At 66.5% G+C, this 13,717-nt stretch overlaps 2 protein-coding genes across 3 annotated transcripts in view; one reads left to right on the forward strand and one right to left on the reverse strand.

Annotated features, from left to right (window-relative positions):
• Nucleotides 1-712: 712 nt before the first annotated feature.
• DQX1 (DEAQ-box RNA dependent ATPase 1) lies at nt 713-8,621 on the reverse strand. 2 transcript variants are annotated; one of them, XM_054203598.1, is made up of 12 exons: nt 8,572-8,621; nt 7,614-7,917; nt 4,955-5,148; nt 4,271-4,646; nt 3,731-3,970; nt 3,325-3,424; nt 2,985-3,143; nt 2,576-2,767; nt 2,321-2,446; nt 1,779-1,969; nt 1,503-1,693; nt 713-1,317 (listed from the first exon to the last, which is right to left on the reverse strand). In XM_054203598.1, the coding sequence occupies exons 2-12, from the start codon at nt 7,893-7,895 to the stop codon at nt 1,137-1,139; spliced, it is 2,232 nt and encodes a 743-aa protein (XP_054059573.1). In that variant the 5' UTR covers nt 7,896-7,917; nt 8,572-8,621; the 3' UTR covers nt 713-1,136. The 2 variants fall into 2 exon arrangements, with proteins under 2 accessions (XP_054059573.1, XP_054059574.1); XM_054203599.1 differs by lacking the exon at nt 8,572-8,621 and adding an exon at nt 8,314-8,548.
• Nucleotides 8,622-10,539: 1,918 nt separating this feature from the next.
• The window catches only part of LOC128910374 (dedicator of cytokinesis protein 2-like), a 77,826-nt gene continuing 74,648 nt past the window's right edge, over nt 10,540-13,717 (forward strand). Inside the window, exons 1-6 of the mRNA XM_054203502.1 lie at nt 10,540-10,647; nt 12,684-12,767; nt 12,973-13,013; nt 13,217-13,272; nt 13,378-13,474; nt 13,552-13,700. Of these exons, the coding sequence (XP_054059477.1) occupies nt 10,605-10,647; nt 12,684-12,767; nt 12,973-13,013; nt 13,217-13,272; nt 13,378-13,474; nt 13,552-13,700 (470 nt within the window). The 5' untranslated portion in view covers nt 10,540-10,604. The remainder of the gene's footprint in view (nt 10,648-12,683; nt 12,768-12,972; nt 13,014-13,216; nt 13,273-13,377; nt 13,475-13,551; nt 13,701-13,717) is intronic.

The following is a 13,717-nucleotide window of genomic DNA, read 5'->3' on the forward strand; positions in this document are numbered from 1 at the left end:
AGGCCCCTTCCCGAGAACAGCGGAGCTCCCACATGTGGGCTGCGGGGAGGAAAGGGCGGAGGGAAGGAGGAAGGAAAGGAGAGGGACAGGGGGTTCAGCTGCTGGGATGGAGCAGCCCCATGCCCATGACAAGGGGTCCGTCCTGGGGTAGGGGCTGGAGCACAGCACCCATGCTTGGACCCCCAGCCCCCCAGGCAGAAACTCATCCCTTGGCTGTGGTGCCAGGGAGCTGCAAGAGGAGTGGGACTTGCAGGAAAGCTGGAGAGGACCCCAAGGCAGGCAGGGGGACCCTGAGGAGGGGGAGGGAGGGGAGCACCTCACCCCGGGAGACCACCCGTGCCTTGTCCCATCCTGGGGGGAGCAGAAACTGGCTGCACATCCAGACTGCCACGCGCCCCCTCCCGCCACTGGCCGCAGCTTCCCCTTCACTTCTGCAGAAAAGCGCGCGACCAGGGAGGGGAAGACCCACCACAAAGGCCAGGGCTGCCCCTCGGCGTGTCGGCGTGGCCGGTGACAGTGGCACGCTAACCCAGAACCGGAGGCGGGAGGTTAGAAAGACCAGGGATGCCTCATGTTCAGAAACCCCCCTGGGAGAAGGGAGTCTTGGTGGGGGCGGGGTAGGGGGCATAGAGCTGCCCCACAGGGGCGTGAGGGCTGGGGGGAGCACGCACTGGATCTCTTCTTGGCCGCAATCACGACGTGAAGCCAGGAGCAAAGATCACAAAACTTTATACAGGAGAGACCCACAAGCGGCCCCTCAGCCTCGGGGCGCTGCTCCCCCACCTCGGCGTGGGGGGAGCGGGACAGGCAGGGCCGGCAGCCCCAGCCCCGCAGCAGCCCCAGGGGAAACACGGGGTGAAGGAGCCCAGGTGTGGAGGGCCTGCACGACTCCCCCGGTCTGGGGCCAGCGCTCCCCCGAACTGGGCTCTGTCCCCAGGGGAGATGCCGGGGGCCGGTCCCGTGGCCACTGGCACGACGACTGTGGCGCAGAGCTGTGGCAGCAGCAGGCTCTACCTGCGCCTCCCTGGGCATCGGGTCGGCCCCCACAGCAGCACAGCCCCCCCGGGGCTCTCCTGTCCCTGGCGGTCACAGCCAAGCCCAGGCAGCCCCGACACAGGAGCTCCGGTGGCTCCAGCTCACTGCAGCACGCAGACTTCCCTCTCCTCATCCTCCTCACTAGCCACCTCTCCCAGCGGCTCTGGCACTGCCGGCACATCCTCCACGGCCACCACCTTCTCCCGTAGCTCCATCAGCAGGTCACGGCTCTCGCTGGGTGGCAGGTTGCTGAGATAGTACTGGGGTGCCAGCTCCACCAGCCTGCAGGGACAGAGGGTGTCAAGGAGGGGCAGCCAGCTCCAGGGTCCTCCCTAGAACAGCCTCCTTTGCTCCCCCACACGCTCCACCTGCCCACAGGAGAGGCCAGCTGGCCAATGCCAGCTCCGGAGCCATGCACAGACACAGCCCGGGCACAACCTGTCCCTCCCCATCCCCAAGATCCTCACATTTGGGGCTGGATCTCTGAGACTATGCGGAGGCAGTTGTCCTGCGAGATGGTGAACTCATGGTAGAGGACCCAGGGGGGCAGGCGCTGAGGGGGCTGCCGCAACAGGTAGCAGCAGGCGGGGGGCAGGTGGGCCACGTGCTTGTGCGTCAGCATCACGTAGTTGCCGGAGCCGTCGATGTCCCGGGCCACCTGGGGAGTGGAGCAGGAGGGGAGCAGGGCTGGCTGGCACGACCCCCGGCCCCGCAGCCGAGCCCCCTCTAGCGCCCCGGCAAACCTTGAGGAAGTAGCCAGAGATGAGCGCTCTCTGGATGTTGAGCACGTTGGTGTCAGTGCCGAAGGCGGGGGGTGAGACGGGCAGCTCGATGCGCTGCATCACCTCCAACAGCTCTGCCCGCACGATGCCCGCCAGCCGCAGCGCTTCCCCGCTCACCGCGTGCTTGCGGCACCAGCCCTCGTCCGCTTTGTCTGCGGGGAGAGCGGGGTCAGCAGCGCGGGGACGGGGTGGATGAACAAAGACCCCGCACGGAAGCAGGTGGTCTGGCTGGGCTGGGGGCTCCCAGGCCATGAAACCAGGCACCGCTGCACCCTTAGACCGTGTCCCCTCAGTGCAGCGGGGACAGGGACTGTGCAGAGAGCACGGCCCCCACGCTGGGGCTGGGACCCCTTCACAGCCAAGGCTGGGGCACCTGGATGGGGTCACAAATGTGGCTGCAGTGCTTGCTTGCTCCTAAAAGGAGCAGGGGACGCGCGAGGGAGCTGTGGGACACCCGCAGGGTGTGCAGCCCGCCAGCAGTTGAGCCCCTGCCTGGCACTCACGCTGCTGGAAGGCGTTGAAGATGTTGATGAGGGTGAAGTGGTCTCCGTCCGGGTGAAGCAGGGCGCGCCGGCGCATGGTCACCGCCTCCTCCAGGTGCGTGGAAGGGGGCACAAAGCAGGGGGAAGCTGGGGATGGCACAGAGCAAAGGTCACCACGTGCCCGCCAGCATAGACCCTGCCAGTGCTGGCTCTCTGTGGGCTGCATCATGGCCTGCGCCAGCAGCAGAGCAGGCTCCAAGCCCCTCGGCATGGTACCTGTGAGCATGGCAGCCAGGCTGACCATCTCCTCCACACAGTCGAACTCGCAGGAGGCGATGAGCGCCTTGGAGAGCTGGGGGTCCAGGGGGAACTCTGACATAATGATCCCCACCTCTGACAGGTTCCCATCATCATCTAGGGCGGCCAGGTAGTCCAGGTCCTCCAGCGCTTGCATCAGCGACTCCGGGGCTGGGGCAGGATGTCAGCCAGCTGTCAGGACCAGGCAGCCCATCCTCCTCCTGCACCCCTGGGACCTTCCAGCCCCTCTCCAGAGACAACCCGGGCTGCAGTGATGGCCACAGCCATGCCCAGCCTCCATCTCCTCCCACACGGCTTCCCCTATTGCACCTCTCTGCTCCAGCCCCGCCATGCCATGCACAGCCCCTCCATGCCCCGCAGGCGTTACCTGGCCGGTCGAGGAAGTCACATTGGCCCATGTCGGCGATGTCCAGGCGCTTCAGCAGCAGCACGAGGCGGCTGAGGCTGGTCTCACTGACGTGGGGCGCGGGGCTGGGGGGCAGATGCTGTTCGTAGAAGGCCTCTGAGTAGAGGCGCAGGCAGGTGCCTACAGGAGAGGGGCCGTGAGCCACGATGGTGGGAGGGATGGAGCCCAGGGACAGGGCAGCAAGCACGGGTGGGCAGGGAAGCGTGCTGGGCCACAGGCTGCCTGGAGCCCCAGCGGGGTGGGACAACAGCCCTCTCCCGCAGGAGGCACATTCAGGGGACACGCGGGCAGGGGCTCTCACCTGGGGGGCTGCCTGCGGCTCGCTGCATGCGCGACTCTGCCTGGCTCTTGCTGATGGGACGCAGCACCTGGGACTCTGCCCGGATGCGGGGGTTGTAGACCTGCAGGTGAGGCCATGAGAAGAGACACCTGCAGACAAGCCCCTGCCTTCTCCCAAGGCCCCTCTGCCCCACTGGTGCAGTGCTGCCACTGCCACCTCCCTGGGTCAGATCCTGCCCTCCACACAGTGTCCCCCAGCTTGAGGGGGGAGGCTGGCAGGATGTGGGCTGAGCAGACAACACAGACTGCTGCAGCCCCATCGCCCCCTCCCCAGACTCGCCTCAGCCCATGCTGCTGGTTGTGCCCCAGAGCAGAGCCACCGCTCGGCTCCCCGTCCTGGTACCCCTGGTGCAGGCTGGCACACTCACATTTCGCAGCTCCAGCCCCGAGTCGATGACAAAGCGCACTGTGCCCAGAGAGAAGGACGAGTCGGCAAGCCAGTGGGTGACGATCACCCGCCTTTCTCGGCTGCCCTCCTCCAGCACCTCATACACCTTCTGCGCTGCGCGGCCCACGCCGGGGTGCAGGGGCAGGACCAGCAGCGGGCCCAGCCCCGGGTTCAGCGCCATGGCCTCGGTCTGGATGGCCCTGCAGCACTCGTCAATCTCCTGTGGGGAAGGACAGGGGCACATGAGTCCGTCGATGACTGGAGCGGCCCCATCCCCAGGACAGGGTGCTGCACCGTGCCCTGCGGCTGCCTCCTGGTGCCCTGGGGAGAAAGACCCCACACGATGCGCATGGCACCTCTGCAAAGGAGCTCCAGCTCCTGCAGTTTACTCCCCAGCAGCAACCCCTGCTGTCCTCAGGGCTCCCCACACACAGCTGAGATAGATCCCCAGACCTTCCCCCTGCCCCCATTCCTGCCTTGTGGCATGGTGAGTCCCTCAGGAAACAAGCCTGCAGCCCACCTGCTCGCTGGCCAGGAAGAGCAGGATGTGGCCAGGCTCCTGCCGCCGGTGGATGTCCAACACAGCTTGGCAGGCAGCTGCGACGTGGCCACGGGCTGGTGGGTCCCTGTAGAGCAGCTGGGGAGGGGGACCAGGTCCTGGCACCCGCACCACCGGGGGGTCCCCGCAGAAGGTGCGGAGCCGCTCCTCCATGGCTGGCGAGGTGACCACCACCACCTTCAGCGCCGGGCGCTGGCGCAGCACGTCCTTCAGCAGCCCCAGCAGCACGTCAGTGGGCACCGTCCGCTCCTGTGCCTCGTCCAGCACCACCACCCCGTACTGCCGCAGCAGCGGGTCTGACGTCATCTCCCGCAGCAGCATCTCATCCGAGCAGTACCTGCCATGGACCAGCCCTGTCAGTGTAGGGCAGCCGCGGGGACCCCCAGCACCGTGGGCTGCACCCCCACGGGCATCCCTCCACACAGCCCTGGGGGAGCATGACTTGCCCCCTCCCCAATGGCAGGAGCCCCCACCGCAGCCCCAGGAGGGCCTGGGCAGCCAGCAGCCTAGTTCCTCACTCCCCAATGAGGCCAGGCTGGATTAAGAGATTACGTTGCCGCTGGGGAGCTCAGCAGGATTAAAGTGTGGTGCAATGGGCACTGTCGGCACAGGCAGCCCGGGGAGGGGGCACCCCCGTCCCTGTACCTGAGGATGGTCTCGATGGTGCAGCAGTCCTCATGGGGCACGCAGTAGCCAACCTCGTGGCCCAAGTTGAGGTCCATCTCATCTGCCACGCGCAGGGAGAGGCTGAGGGCGGCCAGGCTGTGGGGCTGGGTGCAGGCCACCAGGCCGTGGGCGAACTGCAGGGAGAGGGCATACTCCGTGCACCACTGCGGGATCTGCAGGGACAGAACGCCGGTCAGGGCACGCGGACAGCACGGCCACAGCCAGGAGTGCCAGGACGTTCCTCTCCCCATCATGGAGCAGCACCTGCCATGCCCCTCAAAAAGGGCAGAGGGACCCTTCTGATCACTTCTGAGCCCCAGCAACCCATGACACAGACCCCAAAGCCTCATCACCCCATCCCTGCAGCTTTCTGCCTTGATATGGGATGCCACGGCCCTGGCTCTTACAGCAAAGACATGGGACAACATTCCTCTCTGCCTCCACCTTGCCAGGAAAAATAGGTCTGGAGGGTACGTGCTGCGCTGCCTTTGCCAGAGCTGCCAGCTCAGACAGAGCGGTGCCTCCAGCTAACGCCTGCCAGGGCTCAAGAGGCATTTGGACGATGCCCTTAATAACATGCTTTAACTTTTGGTCAGCCCTGGAGTGGTGAGGCAGTTGGACCAGATGATGGCTACTGGGCCCTTCGGACTGGAGCCATCCTGATCTATTCTAACAGGCCCCCTACTCCTCTCCAGGGAAAGCTGGGCAGGTCCCCGGTCAGGTTCAGCACAGAGCACTGGTCACTGGCTAGGTCCATGAGACCCAGACCTTGCAGCAGCCACAGGCCAGGGCAGGGCCACGAGCAACCTCGCATGGGGCCAGAGGGATCACACACCACCCCAGGAAACCTCACGGTGAGAAACAGGGAAGGAAGCACCAGGGAGCTGCCTGAGCTCCTGGCCAGGTGGTGTGTGACAGTCCCAGGGCCGTGTGGATGTCCCTTGAACAGTGGGGACCAGAAATCTGCTGTTTAACTGCTTCCAACACACATGCCCCCCTTTCTCACTCCTCCTGCCCTATGTGCCCCCCAGAGCAGGTGCCGGTGCCCCTGTGTCTGCCCAGCACCCGAAGTCACAGTCAGGCAGGGTCCTGCCCAGGGGCTGCCTCCAGAGAGCCCACCTCACAGCCGGGTGGGAGAAGATGGGTCACCCATGTGCCTGGCAGTGACCACGGGTGGGCATGCAGCCTACTCTGCTTCTCCACCTGACCCCACAACTGCCCCGTGGATAAGCTGTGCTCAGCTGTGTCTCCGTGCATGGCTCTGCACCCTCCCTTCCACCACCTTGCTGCCTGCAAAGACTGGCGAGGGCAGCAGCACAGGACACAGCCAGCCCTCGGCCATGAGAACAGTGAAGGGACCCAGCTTGTGCATCAACTCTTCCCACTTTGGGTGGCAACACCGTGTTTGAGGGGTGCTGGTACACTAATGTGCAGGATCAGATGCTCCATGTGGATTAAGTCACATCCTCTGGTCTGCTCCGGGTACGGTGGTCCCAGGCCCCCGCAGGGATTGCAGTCAGGGTGTCTGCACCCAAAAGCAGCCCGACCCTGGGGCCATACCAGGCCAGGGCCCACGCAAGGGCTTTATTCCCCAAATCCAGCACCCTGTGGGTTGGCCGGTGCTGCAGCCCAGGCCCGTGCTGCAGCAGGGTTACACCCAAGGGAGGTGGTTCGGGCAAGTGGCCCCGAGCCCACTGACAACACCCTGATAGCCCCAGAGGCTGGCAGCTGCCACGCAGTGATCCAGCCCGTGTCCAGCGCTGCGGAGGCCATGGCTGCCCCCACAGCTTTCAGGTGATCCCTCCCCTGGTCAAAGTCTGCATGATGACGTCTCCGGCTGCTGCGCCAGGGGCTGTCAGATGGGAGCAGCTCCCTGGGGCGGGCAGGCAGGATCCTGGCACCCCGGACCCACCACTGTCCACCCACCGCCACCCTGTACACCTGGGCCCAGCTCTGGGAAGGGGCTGTTTTCCCCTCCCTGCACCACATCCTGCACCTGCCTGATACCCTGAGCTGCTGCAGCAGCCACTCCCGGGGCTGTCATGGCAGCACTTCCCGGCTCGTGCCGTGGCTTTGCCCGGGGCCCCAGCGCCTGCCCCGGCACATCCTGGCATGCGACCGCTTGGCTCCACACTAGCCCTGCCTTATGCCAGGCTCACCGCAGTGGCACGCTCCCAGGTACCGTGGCGGAGACGAAACCCTGTGGGGCCTGTTGTCTGCTCTGTCCCCCCCACAAGCTCAGATGCTGACATGGAGTCAGGGAGCTGCCTCTCGACTGCAGTCCCATCTCCATGCTTCTGCCCACAGCTGCCCAGGCTCCCACCTCCCCACTCCACCCCAGGGCCTGTCAGCCCACACTGCTCTGTCAGGGGCGAGAGCCTAGTGGCTCCTGTGCCGCAGGGTTTGTGGCTCGCTCAGCCTCGAGGCACCACCCAGCTGCTGCCTACAGCGGCACTGCAGGTGTTTTGAGAGGGAGGGACAGGACGCTCAGCTGGGAATCCAGCAGGCACGGCGAGAGCCTGTCAGCAGGACAGCTGGTACCACAGCCCTGTGCTGGGCTCCAGGCAGCAGCATGGCCCTGCCCAGCTGCACGCAGCCCCCAGCAGGGCCGGATGCCCTGACATGGCCCCCTACTCACCTGGGTGCTCTTGCCAGTGCCGGGGGGACCAGACACCAGGATGATGCCGCTGTTGCCTTCCAAGTGCTCCATGAAGCTGTACTTGGTGGTCCAGACAGGCAGCTCCCGGCGCTGCCGCAGGAGCTCATAGTAGCGGGAAGAGAAGGGCAGCCCATCATAGGGATTCACCTCCAGGTCACCATCGCAGCCCAGGGCTGGGTCATCATCTTCCTCCTCCTCCTCCAACGTGGAGCCAGGGCCACTCTGCCGGGGCGGGGAGCCAGGGGCCCCACAGCCGGCCATGGCGGGGATGCCAGCACCGGTGCTGCAAGGGCAGGCAGGAGGTGGAGCGGGACCTGGGGGAGTCTGTCACTGACCTACCCTCGCCCGTGTCCCTGGAAGGAGGCAGCCTGGTGCGTCCCACCGTCCTGTCCCGCTGGGGTGGGGGGGACCTGTGGGGCACAGGGGACGGGGACAGGCAGGCAGGTGCAGGCAGAGAGGGGCAGGGACAGGCAGGGCTTTGACACGGCCTGGGCGTGGGGAGCAGGGACAGGCAGGTGACAGGGCTGGGGTATGGGGGATCGGGGGCAGGCAGGGCACCGGAGGGGTGGTCAGAGGACTGGGGAGAGCACGGCAGGACCGAGCAGAGTGCAGGGGACCGGACCGGGCTGTGCGTGGGGGACCGGGCCGGGGGGCAAGGGGTGTGGGACAGGGCGGACACCTTGGAGGCGGGCGAGCAGCACAGGGCCGGTCCCAGCAGACGGACCCGAATGGCACGGGACGGACCGGTCCGGGGGGGCACTAGTACGGGACGGACCAGACCGGCCCGGGCACCTGAGCACCGGGACGGGACCGGGCGGACCACACCAGACGGGACGGGTCCCCCGACTCAGCCCCCCGAGCCGCGGCTCCGGTTCCGGTTCTCGGTTCCGGTTCTCGGTTCCGGTTCCGGTTCCGGCCCGCCGCGGCCGCCGCTCACCTGCGCGCGCCGCCACCGCCACCTCGGGCCCTGCTTCGGGAGAGCGTCAGGTGACCGCGGCGCCGTCACGTGGCCCTGCCCGCGGCCGCCAATCAGCGCCGCGGGGGCGTTCCCCGCCCGCCGGCGCGCGGCCCGTTGCTAGGCGCGGCTCTGCCTGCGTGGCGACCCGGCCGGGCCAGAACGGGCTTCGGGGCCGCTGGGCAGCGAAGGGACGAGCCTCCCGGTGCCCAGCCTGCAATGGTGCGCGGTGCCGAGCCCACTGATATCCCGTACCGGTGCCGGGCATCCCGTCCGCGGGACCCTGCACCCGAACTGGGCGCCTTCAGCCCGCGGCGGCTCCCGGCGTGCGGCCGGTCGGGACCGGCAGGTGGAGCTGCCAGACCGGCAGACGGCCCGGCCCGGCATCCCCCGAGCGCGGAGTTCCCGTCGGGGCCGTGGGGACCGGGCAGCGGGGCAAAGGCCGGCAGCGAGCCGTGCCGTCCCTGCTGGCCCCGGGACTGCGCGCCGGCGGGGTCCGGGAGTCCCGGCTGCCGGCGGAAAGCGAAACTGCGAAGCCGCCTGCAGTTACCGCTCTGCCCCCGCAGCTCCGGCAGTGACCCGCCGGCCCCGGCCCTGGGCAGCGGCTCTCCCGCATCGAAGGCCCCTGCTGCCGGCTTCAGCGTTGGCACGGCCCTGCGTGCTGCCCCAGCGCGCTGTGCTGGCACCGGGTATTGCCAGCCCGGGCAGGGAGCCCACCGTGCCACCGCCCGGGAGCAGCTGCCCAGGCAGCGGGGAGGGTGCTGGCGGAGGGGTGATCTCTGGGTTATCCCTGCCAGCAATCTGGGCAGAGGCTTTGTCCACAGCCTTTGTGCTCAGAGGCCCTTAAACCTCCCTGGCCACCTCTTTGCCTCTGGGTTCCCCTTGTACGCCCAGCTCACTGAAACCTGCTGAAGATCCCTTTCTCGTTGTGCTCCCCGTCTGCCTCCATCGTCTTTTCCTCAGGCTGGAGGGGCTGTGAGGGCAGCTTGGAGTGGGTTTTGGGACAGGGGTGACTGCCCTGGAGCTGGGCATGACCCATGGGATGGGAGAGCTGCACTCGAAGGTGACCCCGGTGTAGGCTCAGGCTGGCAGGGGGAGATGAGGGCCTGAAAAGGGGGTATGGGCAGCACAAGGAAGGAGCCTGATGCTGCCTCAAAGGGGCTGATGGAGATGTGGTTCAAGCCTGGCTGCAGGAGCCCTGCCTGGGCTGGCCATAAGCAGGTCTCGGGGAGCAGGGGGTGCCACAGCAGCATGGCCATGCAGGAGGAGAGGGCCTGGCCCACACTGGCTCGAGGCTGAGCAGGGCCAGAGAAGGAGCATCCAGACCCTGTGGAACCATGGGTGCCGGACAGATGCGGTTTGCAGCATGAGGAAGGAAGTGGTTGATGCTGAGCTGTTGCTTCGCTTACTCTCCTGGTGCCGCAGGGAACAGAGAGCTGGGCATGGGCCTGCGGAGGTCTGGGCACCATGCTGGCATTCGTGCTGCTGAGCCTCGTGCACCAAGGAACGAAGACGGGCCAGTGCCGGCAGAGGAGGCAGAGGCCTTGTCCCAGTGGTGCTGGTCCACAGTGGTGCAGCTGGCCTGAGTACACAGCTCCCTGCAGCTCCCTGTGCCATGGGGTCTCTGGGGCTGTCCTTGCTGCAGGCTCCAGCCCTGTGTCCCACTGGCTGCTGAGCTCTGGCAGCGGTGCTCAGCCAAAGGGGCTCAGTGGTGCTGCAGCATCACCCGGGGCCAGCAGTCCCATTGTGCCCCATGGGCAAGGCCAGTGACCTACCCAAGCCTGGGCCCCTAGGAGGGTGGCATGGTGGGATGCCAGGGACTCCATCTCCACCACCCCTGCCCTGGTGTGTGTTGGGGTGCAAGGCGGTCGGATGGGTCCCTGCAGCCCCCAGCTGCGCGTTGAGGAAGCGGAGGTTTGCACAAGCCGGTGAGATACACGTGACCTGGGGAGCGCGGCAGGAGGAACCAGCAGCCGCCCCACGCAGGGCCCCGGTCCCCTGCGGCACAGCTGGCCATGGCCCCGTGGCTGCCCACCAAGGAGGAGAAATATGGCGTGGGTGAGTGCAGGCTTCAGGGCTGAGCGGCCAACGGGCCTCGCTGGGCTCCTTGGCTTGGCGGAGGAGTGTGGGGCTGGCAGGATAGGGCGCTTGTGGCCAAGGTGGCACTGCTGTTGCCCCCTGGCTGCGGTGGCTCAGTGGCAGTGGGCTATAGAGGGGTGGGCGATGGCGGCTGGGTGGTGGTGTGGGTCTGCGGGGTGAACGGTGCTGGTGGTGCCGGGCTGGGTGGGGCTGGCGGCGATGCTCAGCGGTGCAAGGTGGGGGCTGGGTCCCTGCAGTGCCGGCACTGGGTGGGCTGGGGGATGCAGGAATGAGCTGGGTGGGCTTGTGATGGGATGCCCTGTGGGACCAGGGCTGAGCAGGGCAGTTGTTAGCGGGACCTGTGCACCCAGAGCTGAGCATGGTGTTGGGTGGGGATGAAGAGCTCTGGGGCTGAGCCAGAGGGGCTGAGTGTTTCCAGTGCTTGGCACAAAATCCTCCTGTCTGAGCTAGGGGTCTGGGCTCAGCCTGGCTATTGAAGTGTGGAACCCTCCACCCAAGGGGTGGTTAGCTTGTTAACAGGGATCGTTAGCTCATGTATGACCTGCTCTCAGGAAGGTGCCTGGCAAGCCCAGAGCCACCCCTGTAATTTGCCCCTGGTCCTGGCTGGGGCTTTGCTCTCAGCGTCTGCATCAGTCATGGCAAAGCCCTGGGCAGCCCTGTTCCCCGCACCACCCCCCAGCCCCTGGTGAACACACGCTCCCTGTACCTTGCGCCAGCTCTCGCAGCCCTTCACCTCTTCCCGTTTCTGGCCAGGGCTGTTTCCCGTGCCCCCCATCTTGCACTGACAGCAGCACCCAGAGCAAGGGCTGAGCCCCTGCGGGGTCCTGGGCAGCACTGGGAGCAGGGTCTCATCTCAGTTCCTGCTTGTGCCCGATGGGCACTAACCATCCTGTGGGGGAAGCCTGGCCCAGCTGGGGCCTGGGGGGGTTGGGAAGGGGCTGGAGGGGAACAAGCCTGGACAAGGGTTGGGTGCTGCTCTGGGCTAGCTCAGGGTCCTCCTGCGGATGGCAGGGTGGCAGAAGGGATACTGTGGGACCTCAGGGCTCCTGATGCTGCAGGGTGTGCCAGGCCAGCATGAGGGGTCTCAATGAGCGATGAGGGTCTGGGGGTGTCACAGTATGGGTTGGCCCTGTCCAGGGCTGGTGGTGGGCATGGGCAGTGCCCTAGCAGGGACCCCCGGGTGCAGGCATGGCTGCAGGGGACTTGTCTGCTGGTGGAGAACGCGGCCAGTCCTGGGGCCAAGCCAGAGCTGCCTCCACCAGACAGAGCTGTCACTGTCCCCAGGACCAGAAATAGCAGCAGGACTAACCACAGCCTGTCCCAGTGCAGCCCGTGCAGCAGCAAGAAGTGTCTGGCTGACAGCAAGCTCCTGTGTTGCCACCACCCCGCTGCCTCCATCACCCCACTGCCCCCACTACCCTGTTCCCCCACCACCAGCTCCTACTGTCCCTAGGGACTGGCCTGCATGTCCCTGAGCTGCCAGCCCCAGGAGGGCAGTGCTGCAGCTCCAGGCAGGGGCTCAGCTAGCATTTACCTCCCTGTGCCATTTACAATGGGAGCAGGACCACCAGACTCACATGGGTTGCGGGTGACAGGCAGCATGATGGGGACAATGCCAGGCAGGGGACCCCCATGCGCTGGAGGAGGGGGGGCTGACAGCTCCTGCTGTGCCTGGCGCCATGCAGGCTGTGGTGCAGCTCTCCTGGGGCCTAGAGTCCCCTCCCCAACCCTGCCCTGCTGTGGCCAGTGCTGCTCTGCCTTGCACCGCACCTCCTCAGGGGTCTCATGCCGTTTGTGTGGGGCTGGGACCCTGCACTGTCTCTTGGGGATGAGCAACGTTGGTTGAGGTTGCTCTGCCCCATGGAGGAAGGCCAGCTGTGGGGCACACTGCCCTGAAGGGCATGGGTACGCAGGGCCCCAGGGAGGCTGTGCTGGGTGAGGACGGGTCCAGGTGAAGGACCCCTACACACAGCTCCTGGCTCCTCTCTCCGCAGCTGTGTGGAACTTCCCGCGCACCAGCGAGCATCACCTCCCGCTGCAGATCGGGGAGACGGTGCACATCCTGCAGGCTTCCGAGGGTAAGGGGGTCCAGCAGCCCTGGCCAGGCCCCGTGCCATCCCCTGCTGGGGAGAGGCTGGGCTAATACTGGGGTGCATCCTGACATGGGTCCTCCTGCACCCTCTCTTGTCTGCGCTGCAGGCGGGCACCCAGCCCTGCCCTGCCCTGCCATGGGCTGCTGGGTCCCGAGCCCAGCTGATGGTGTCCCCTTCCCTCCCTTTGCAGGCTGGTACCGCGGGTACTCGCTCAGGAACAGGGCTGCCCGGGTAGGTGAGGGGCTGCTGGGGACTGTGGCATGGTCGGGGGGTGCGGGCATGGCTAGTGGTTCATCCTGCTGGGGTCATTGCCAGGCTGGGTCCTTCTGTGGGACCCTTGGTCCTGGGGTGGGGGCCCCTGGCTGTGGCCCCCTGTGGGGAGCTGTATTGTGCCTGGCCCAGCTCGTGTGTGCTGACAGCTTTGGCTCCCCCAGGGCATCTTCCCGGCCTCGCTCATCCACCTGAAGGGCGCTGTGGTAGAGCGCAGTGGGTAGGTACCTGTCACGGGCACAGGTGGGTTGGCCCCATCCACCTGCCTAGCGTGGGGGCCCGCATGGTGCTGCGGGGCTCCAGGACTCCCTGCTCCTCTCCCCAGGGCGGCGGAGAGCGTGGTCCCCGCCGAGATGCCTATGGTGCAGGAGATCACCACCACACTGCGGGAGTGGGCCACCATCTGGAAGCAGCTTTATGTGGTGAGACCCGGGGGCCGGGAGGGTGGGGGTCCTGGGCTGGTGGGATGCCCACGGTGACCCTGCACTGTTGCCCACAGGCAGGGCAGACGGAGCGGTACCAGCAAGTGATGCAGATGATGTATGAGCTGATGGAGCGGCGCTCGCAGCTGCTCTCAGGGACGCTGCCCAAGGACGAGCTCCTGCAGCTCAAGAAAGAGGTGACTGGCAAGATCGACTACGGCAACAAGTGAGAGCAGGAATGGA

Source organism: Rissa tridactyla, chromosome 5, assembly GCF_028500815.1.
Source record: "Rissa tridactyla isolate bRisTri1 chromosome 5, bRisTri1.patW.cur.20221130, whole genome shotgun sequence".
NCBI classification, from domain to species: Eukaryota; Metazoa; Chordata; class Aves; order Charadriiformes; family Laridae; genus Rissa; species Rissa tridactyla.

Bases quoted from the DNA above. Each gene is read 5' to 3' on its own strand.
- DQX1 (XM_054203598.1), bottom strand. From the start codon at position 7,895: ATGGCCGGCTGTGGGGCCCCTGGCTCCCCGCCCCGGCAGAGTGGCCCT. The intron at 3,971-4,270 runs GTGGGCTGCAGG...CCTTCCCCACAG, and splicing joins TCTTCCTGGCCAGCGAGCAG to GAGATTGACGAGTGCTGCAG. The intron at 3,144-3,324 runs GTGAGAGCCCCT...CCTCTCCTGTAG, and splicing joins AGCCGCAGGCAGCCCCCCAG to GCACCTGCCTGCGCCTCTAC.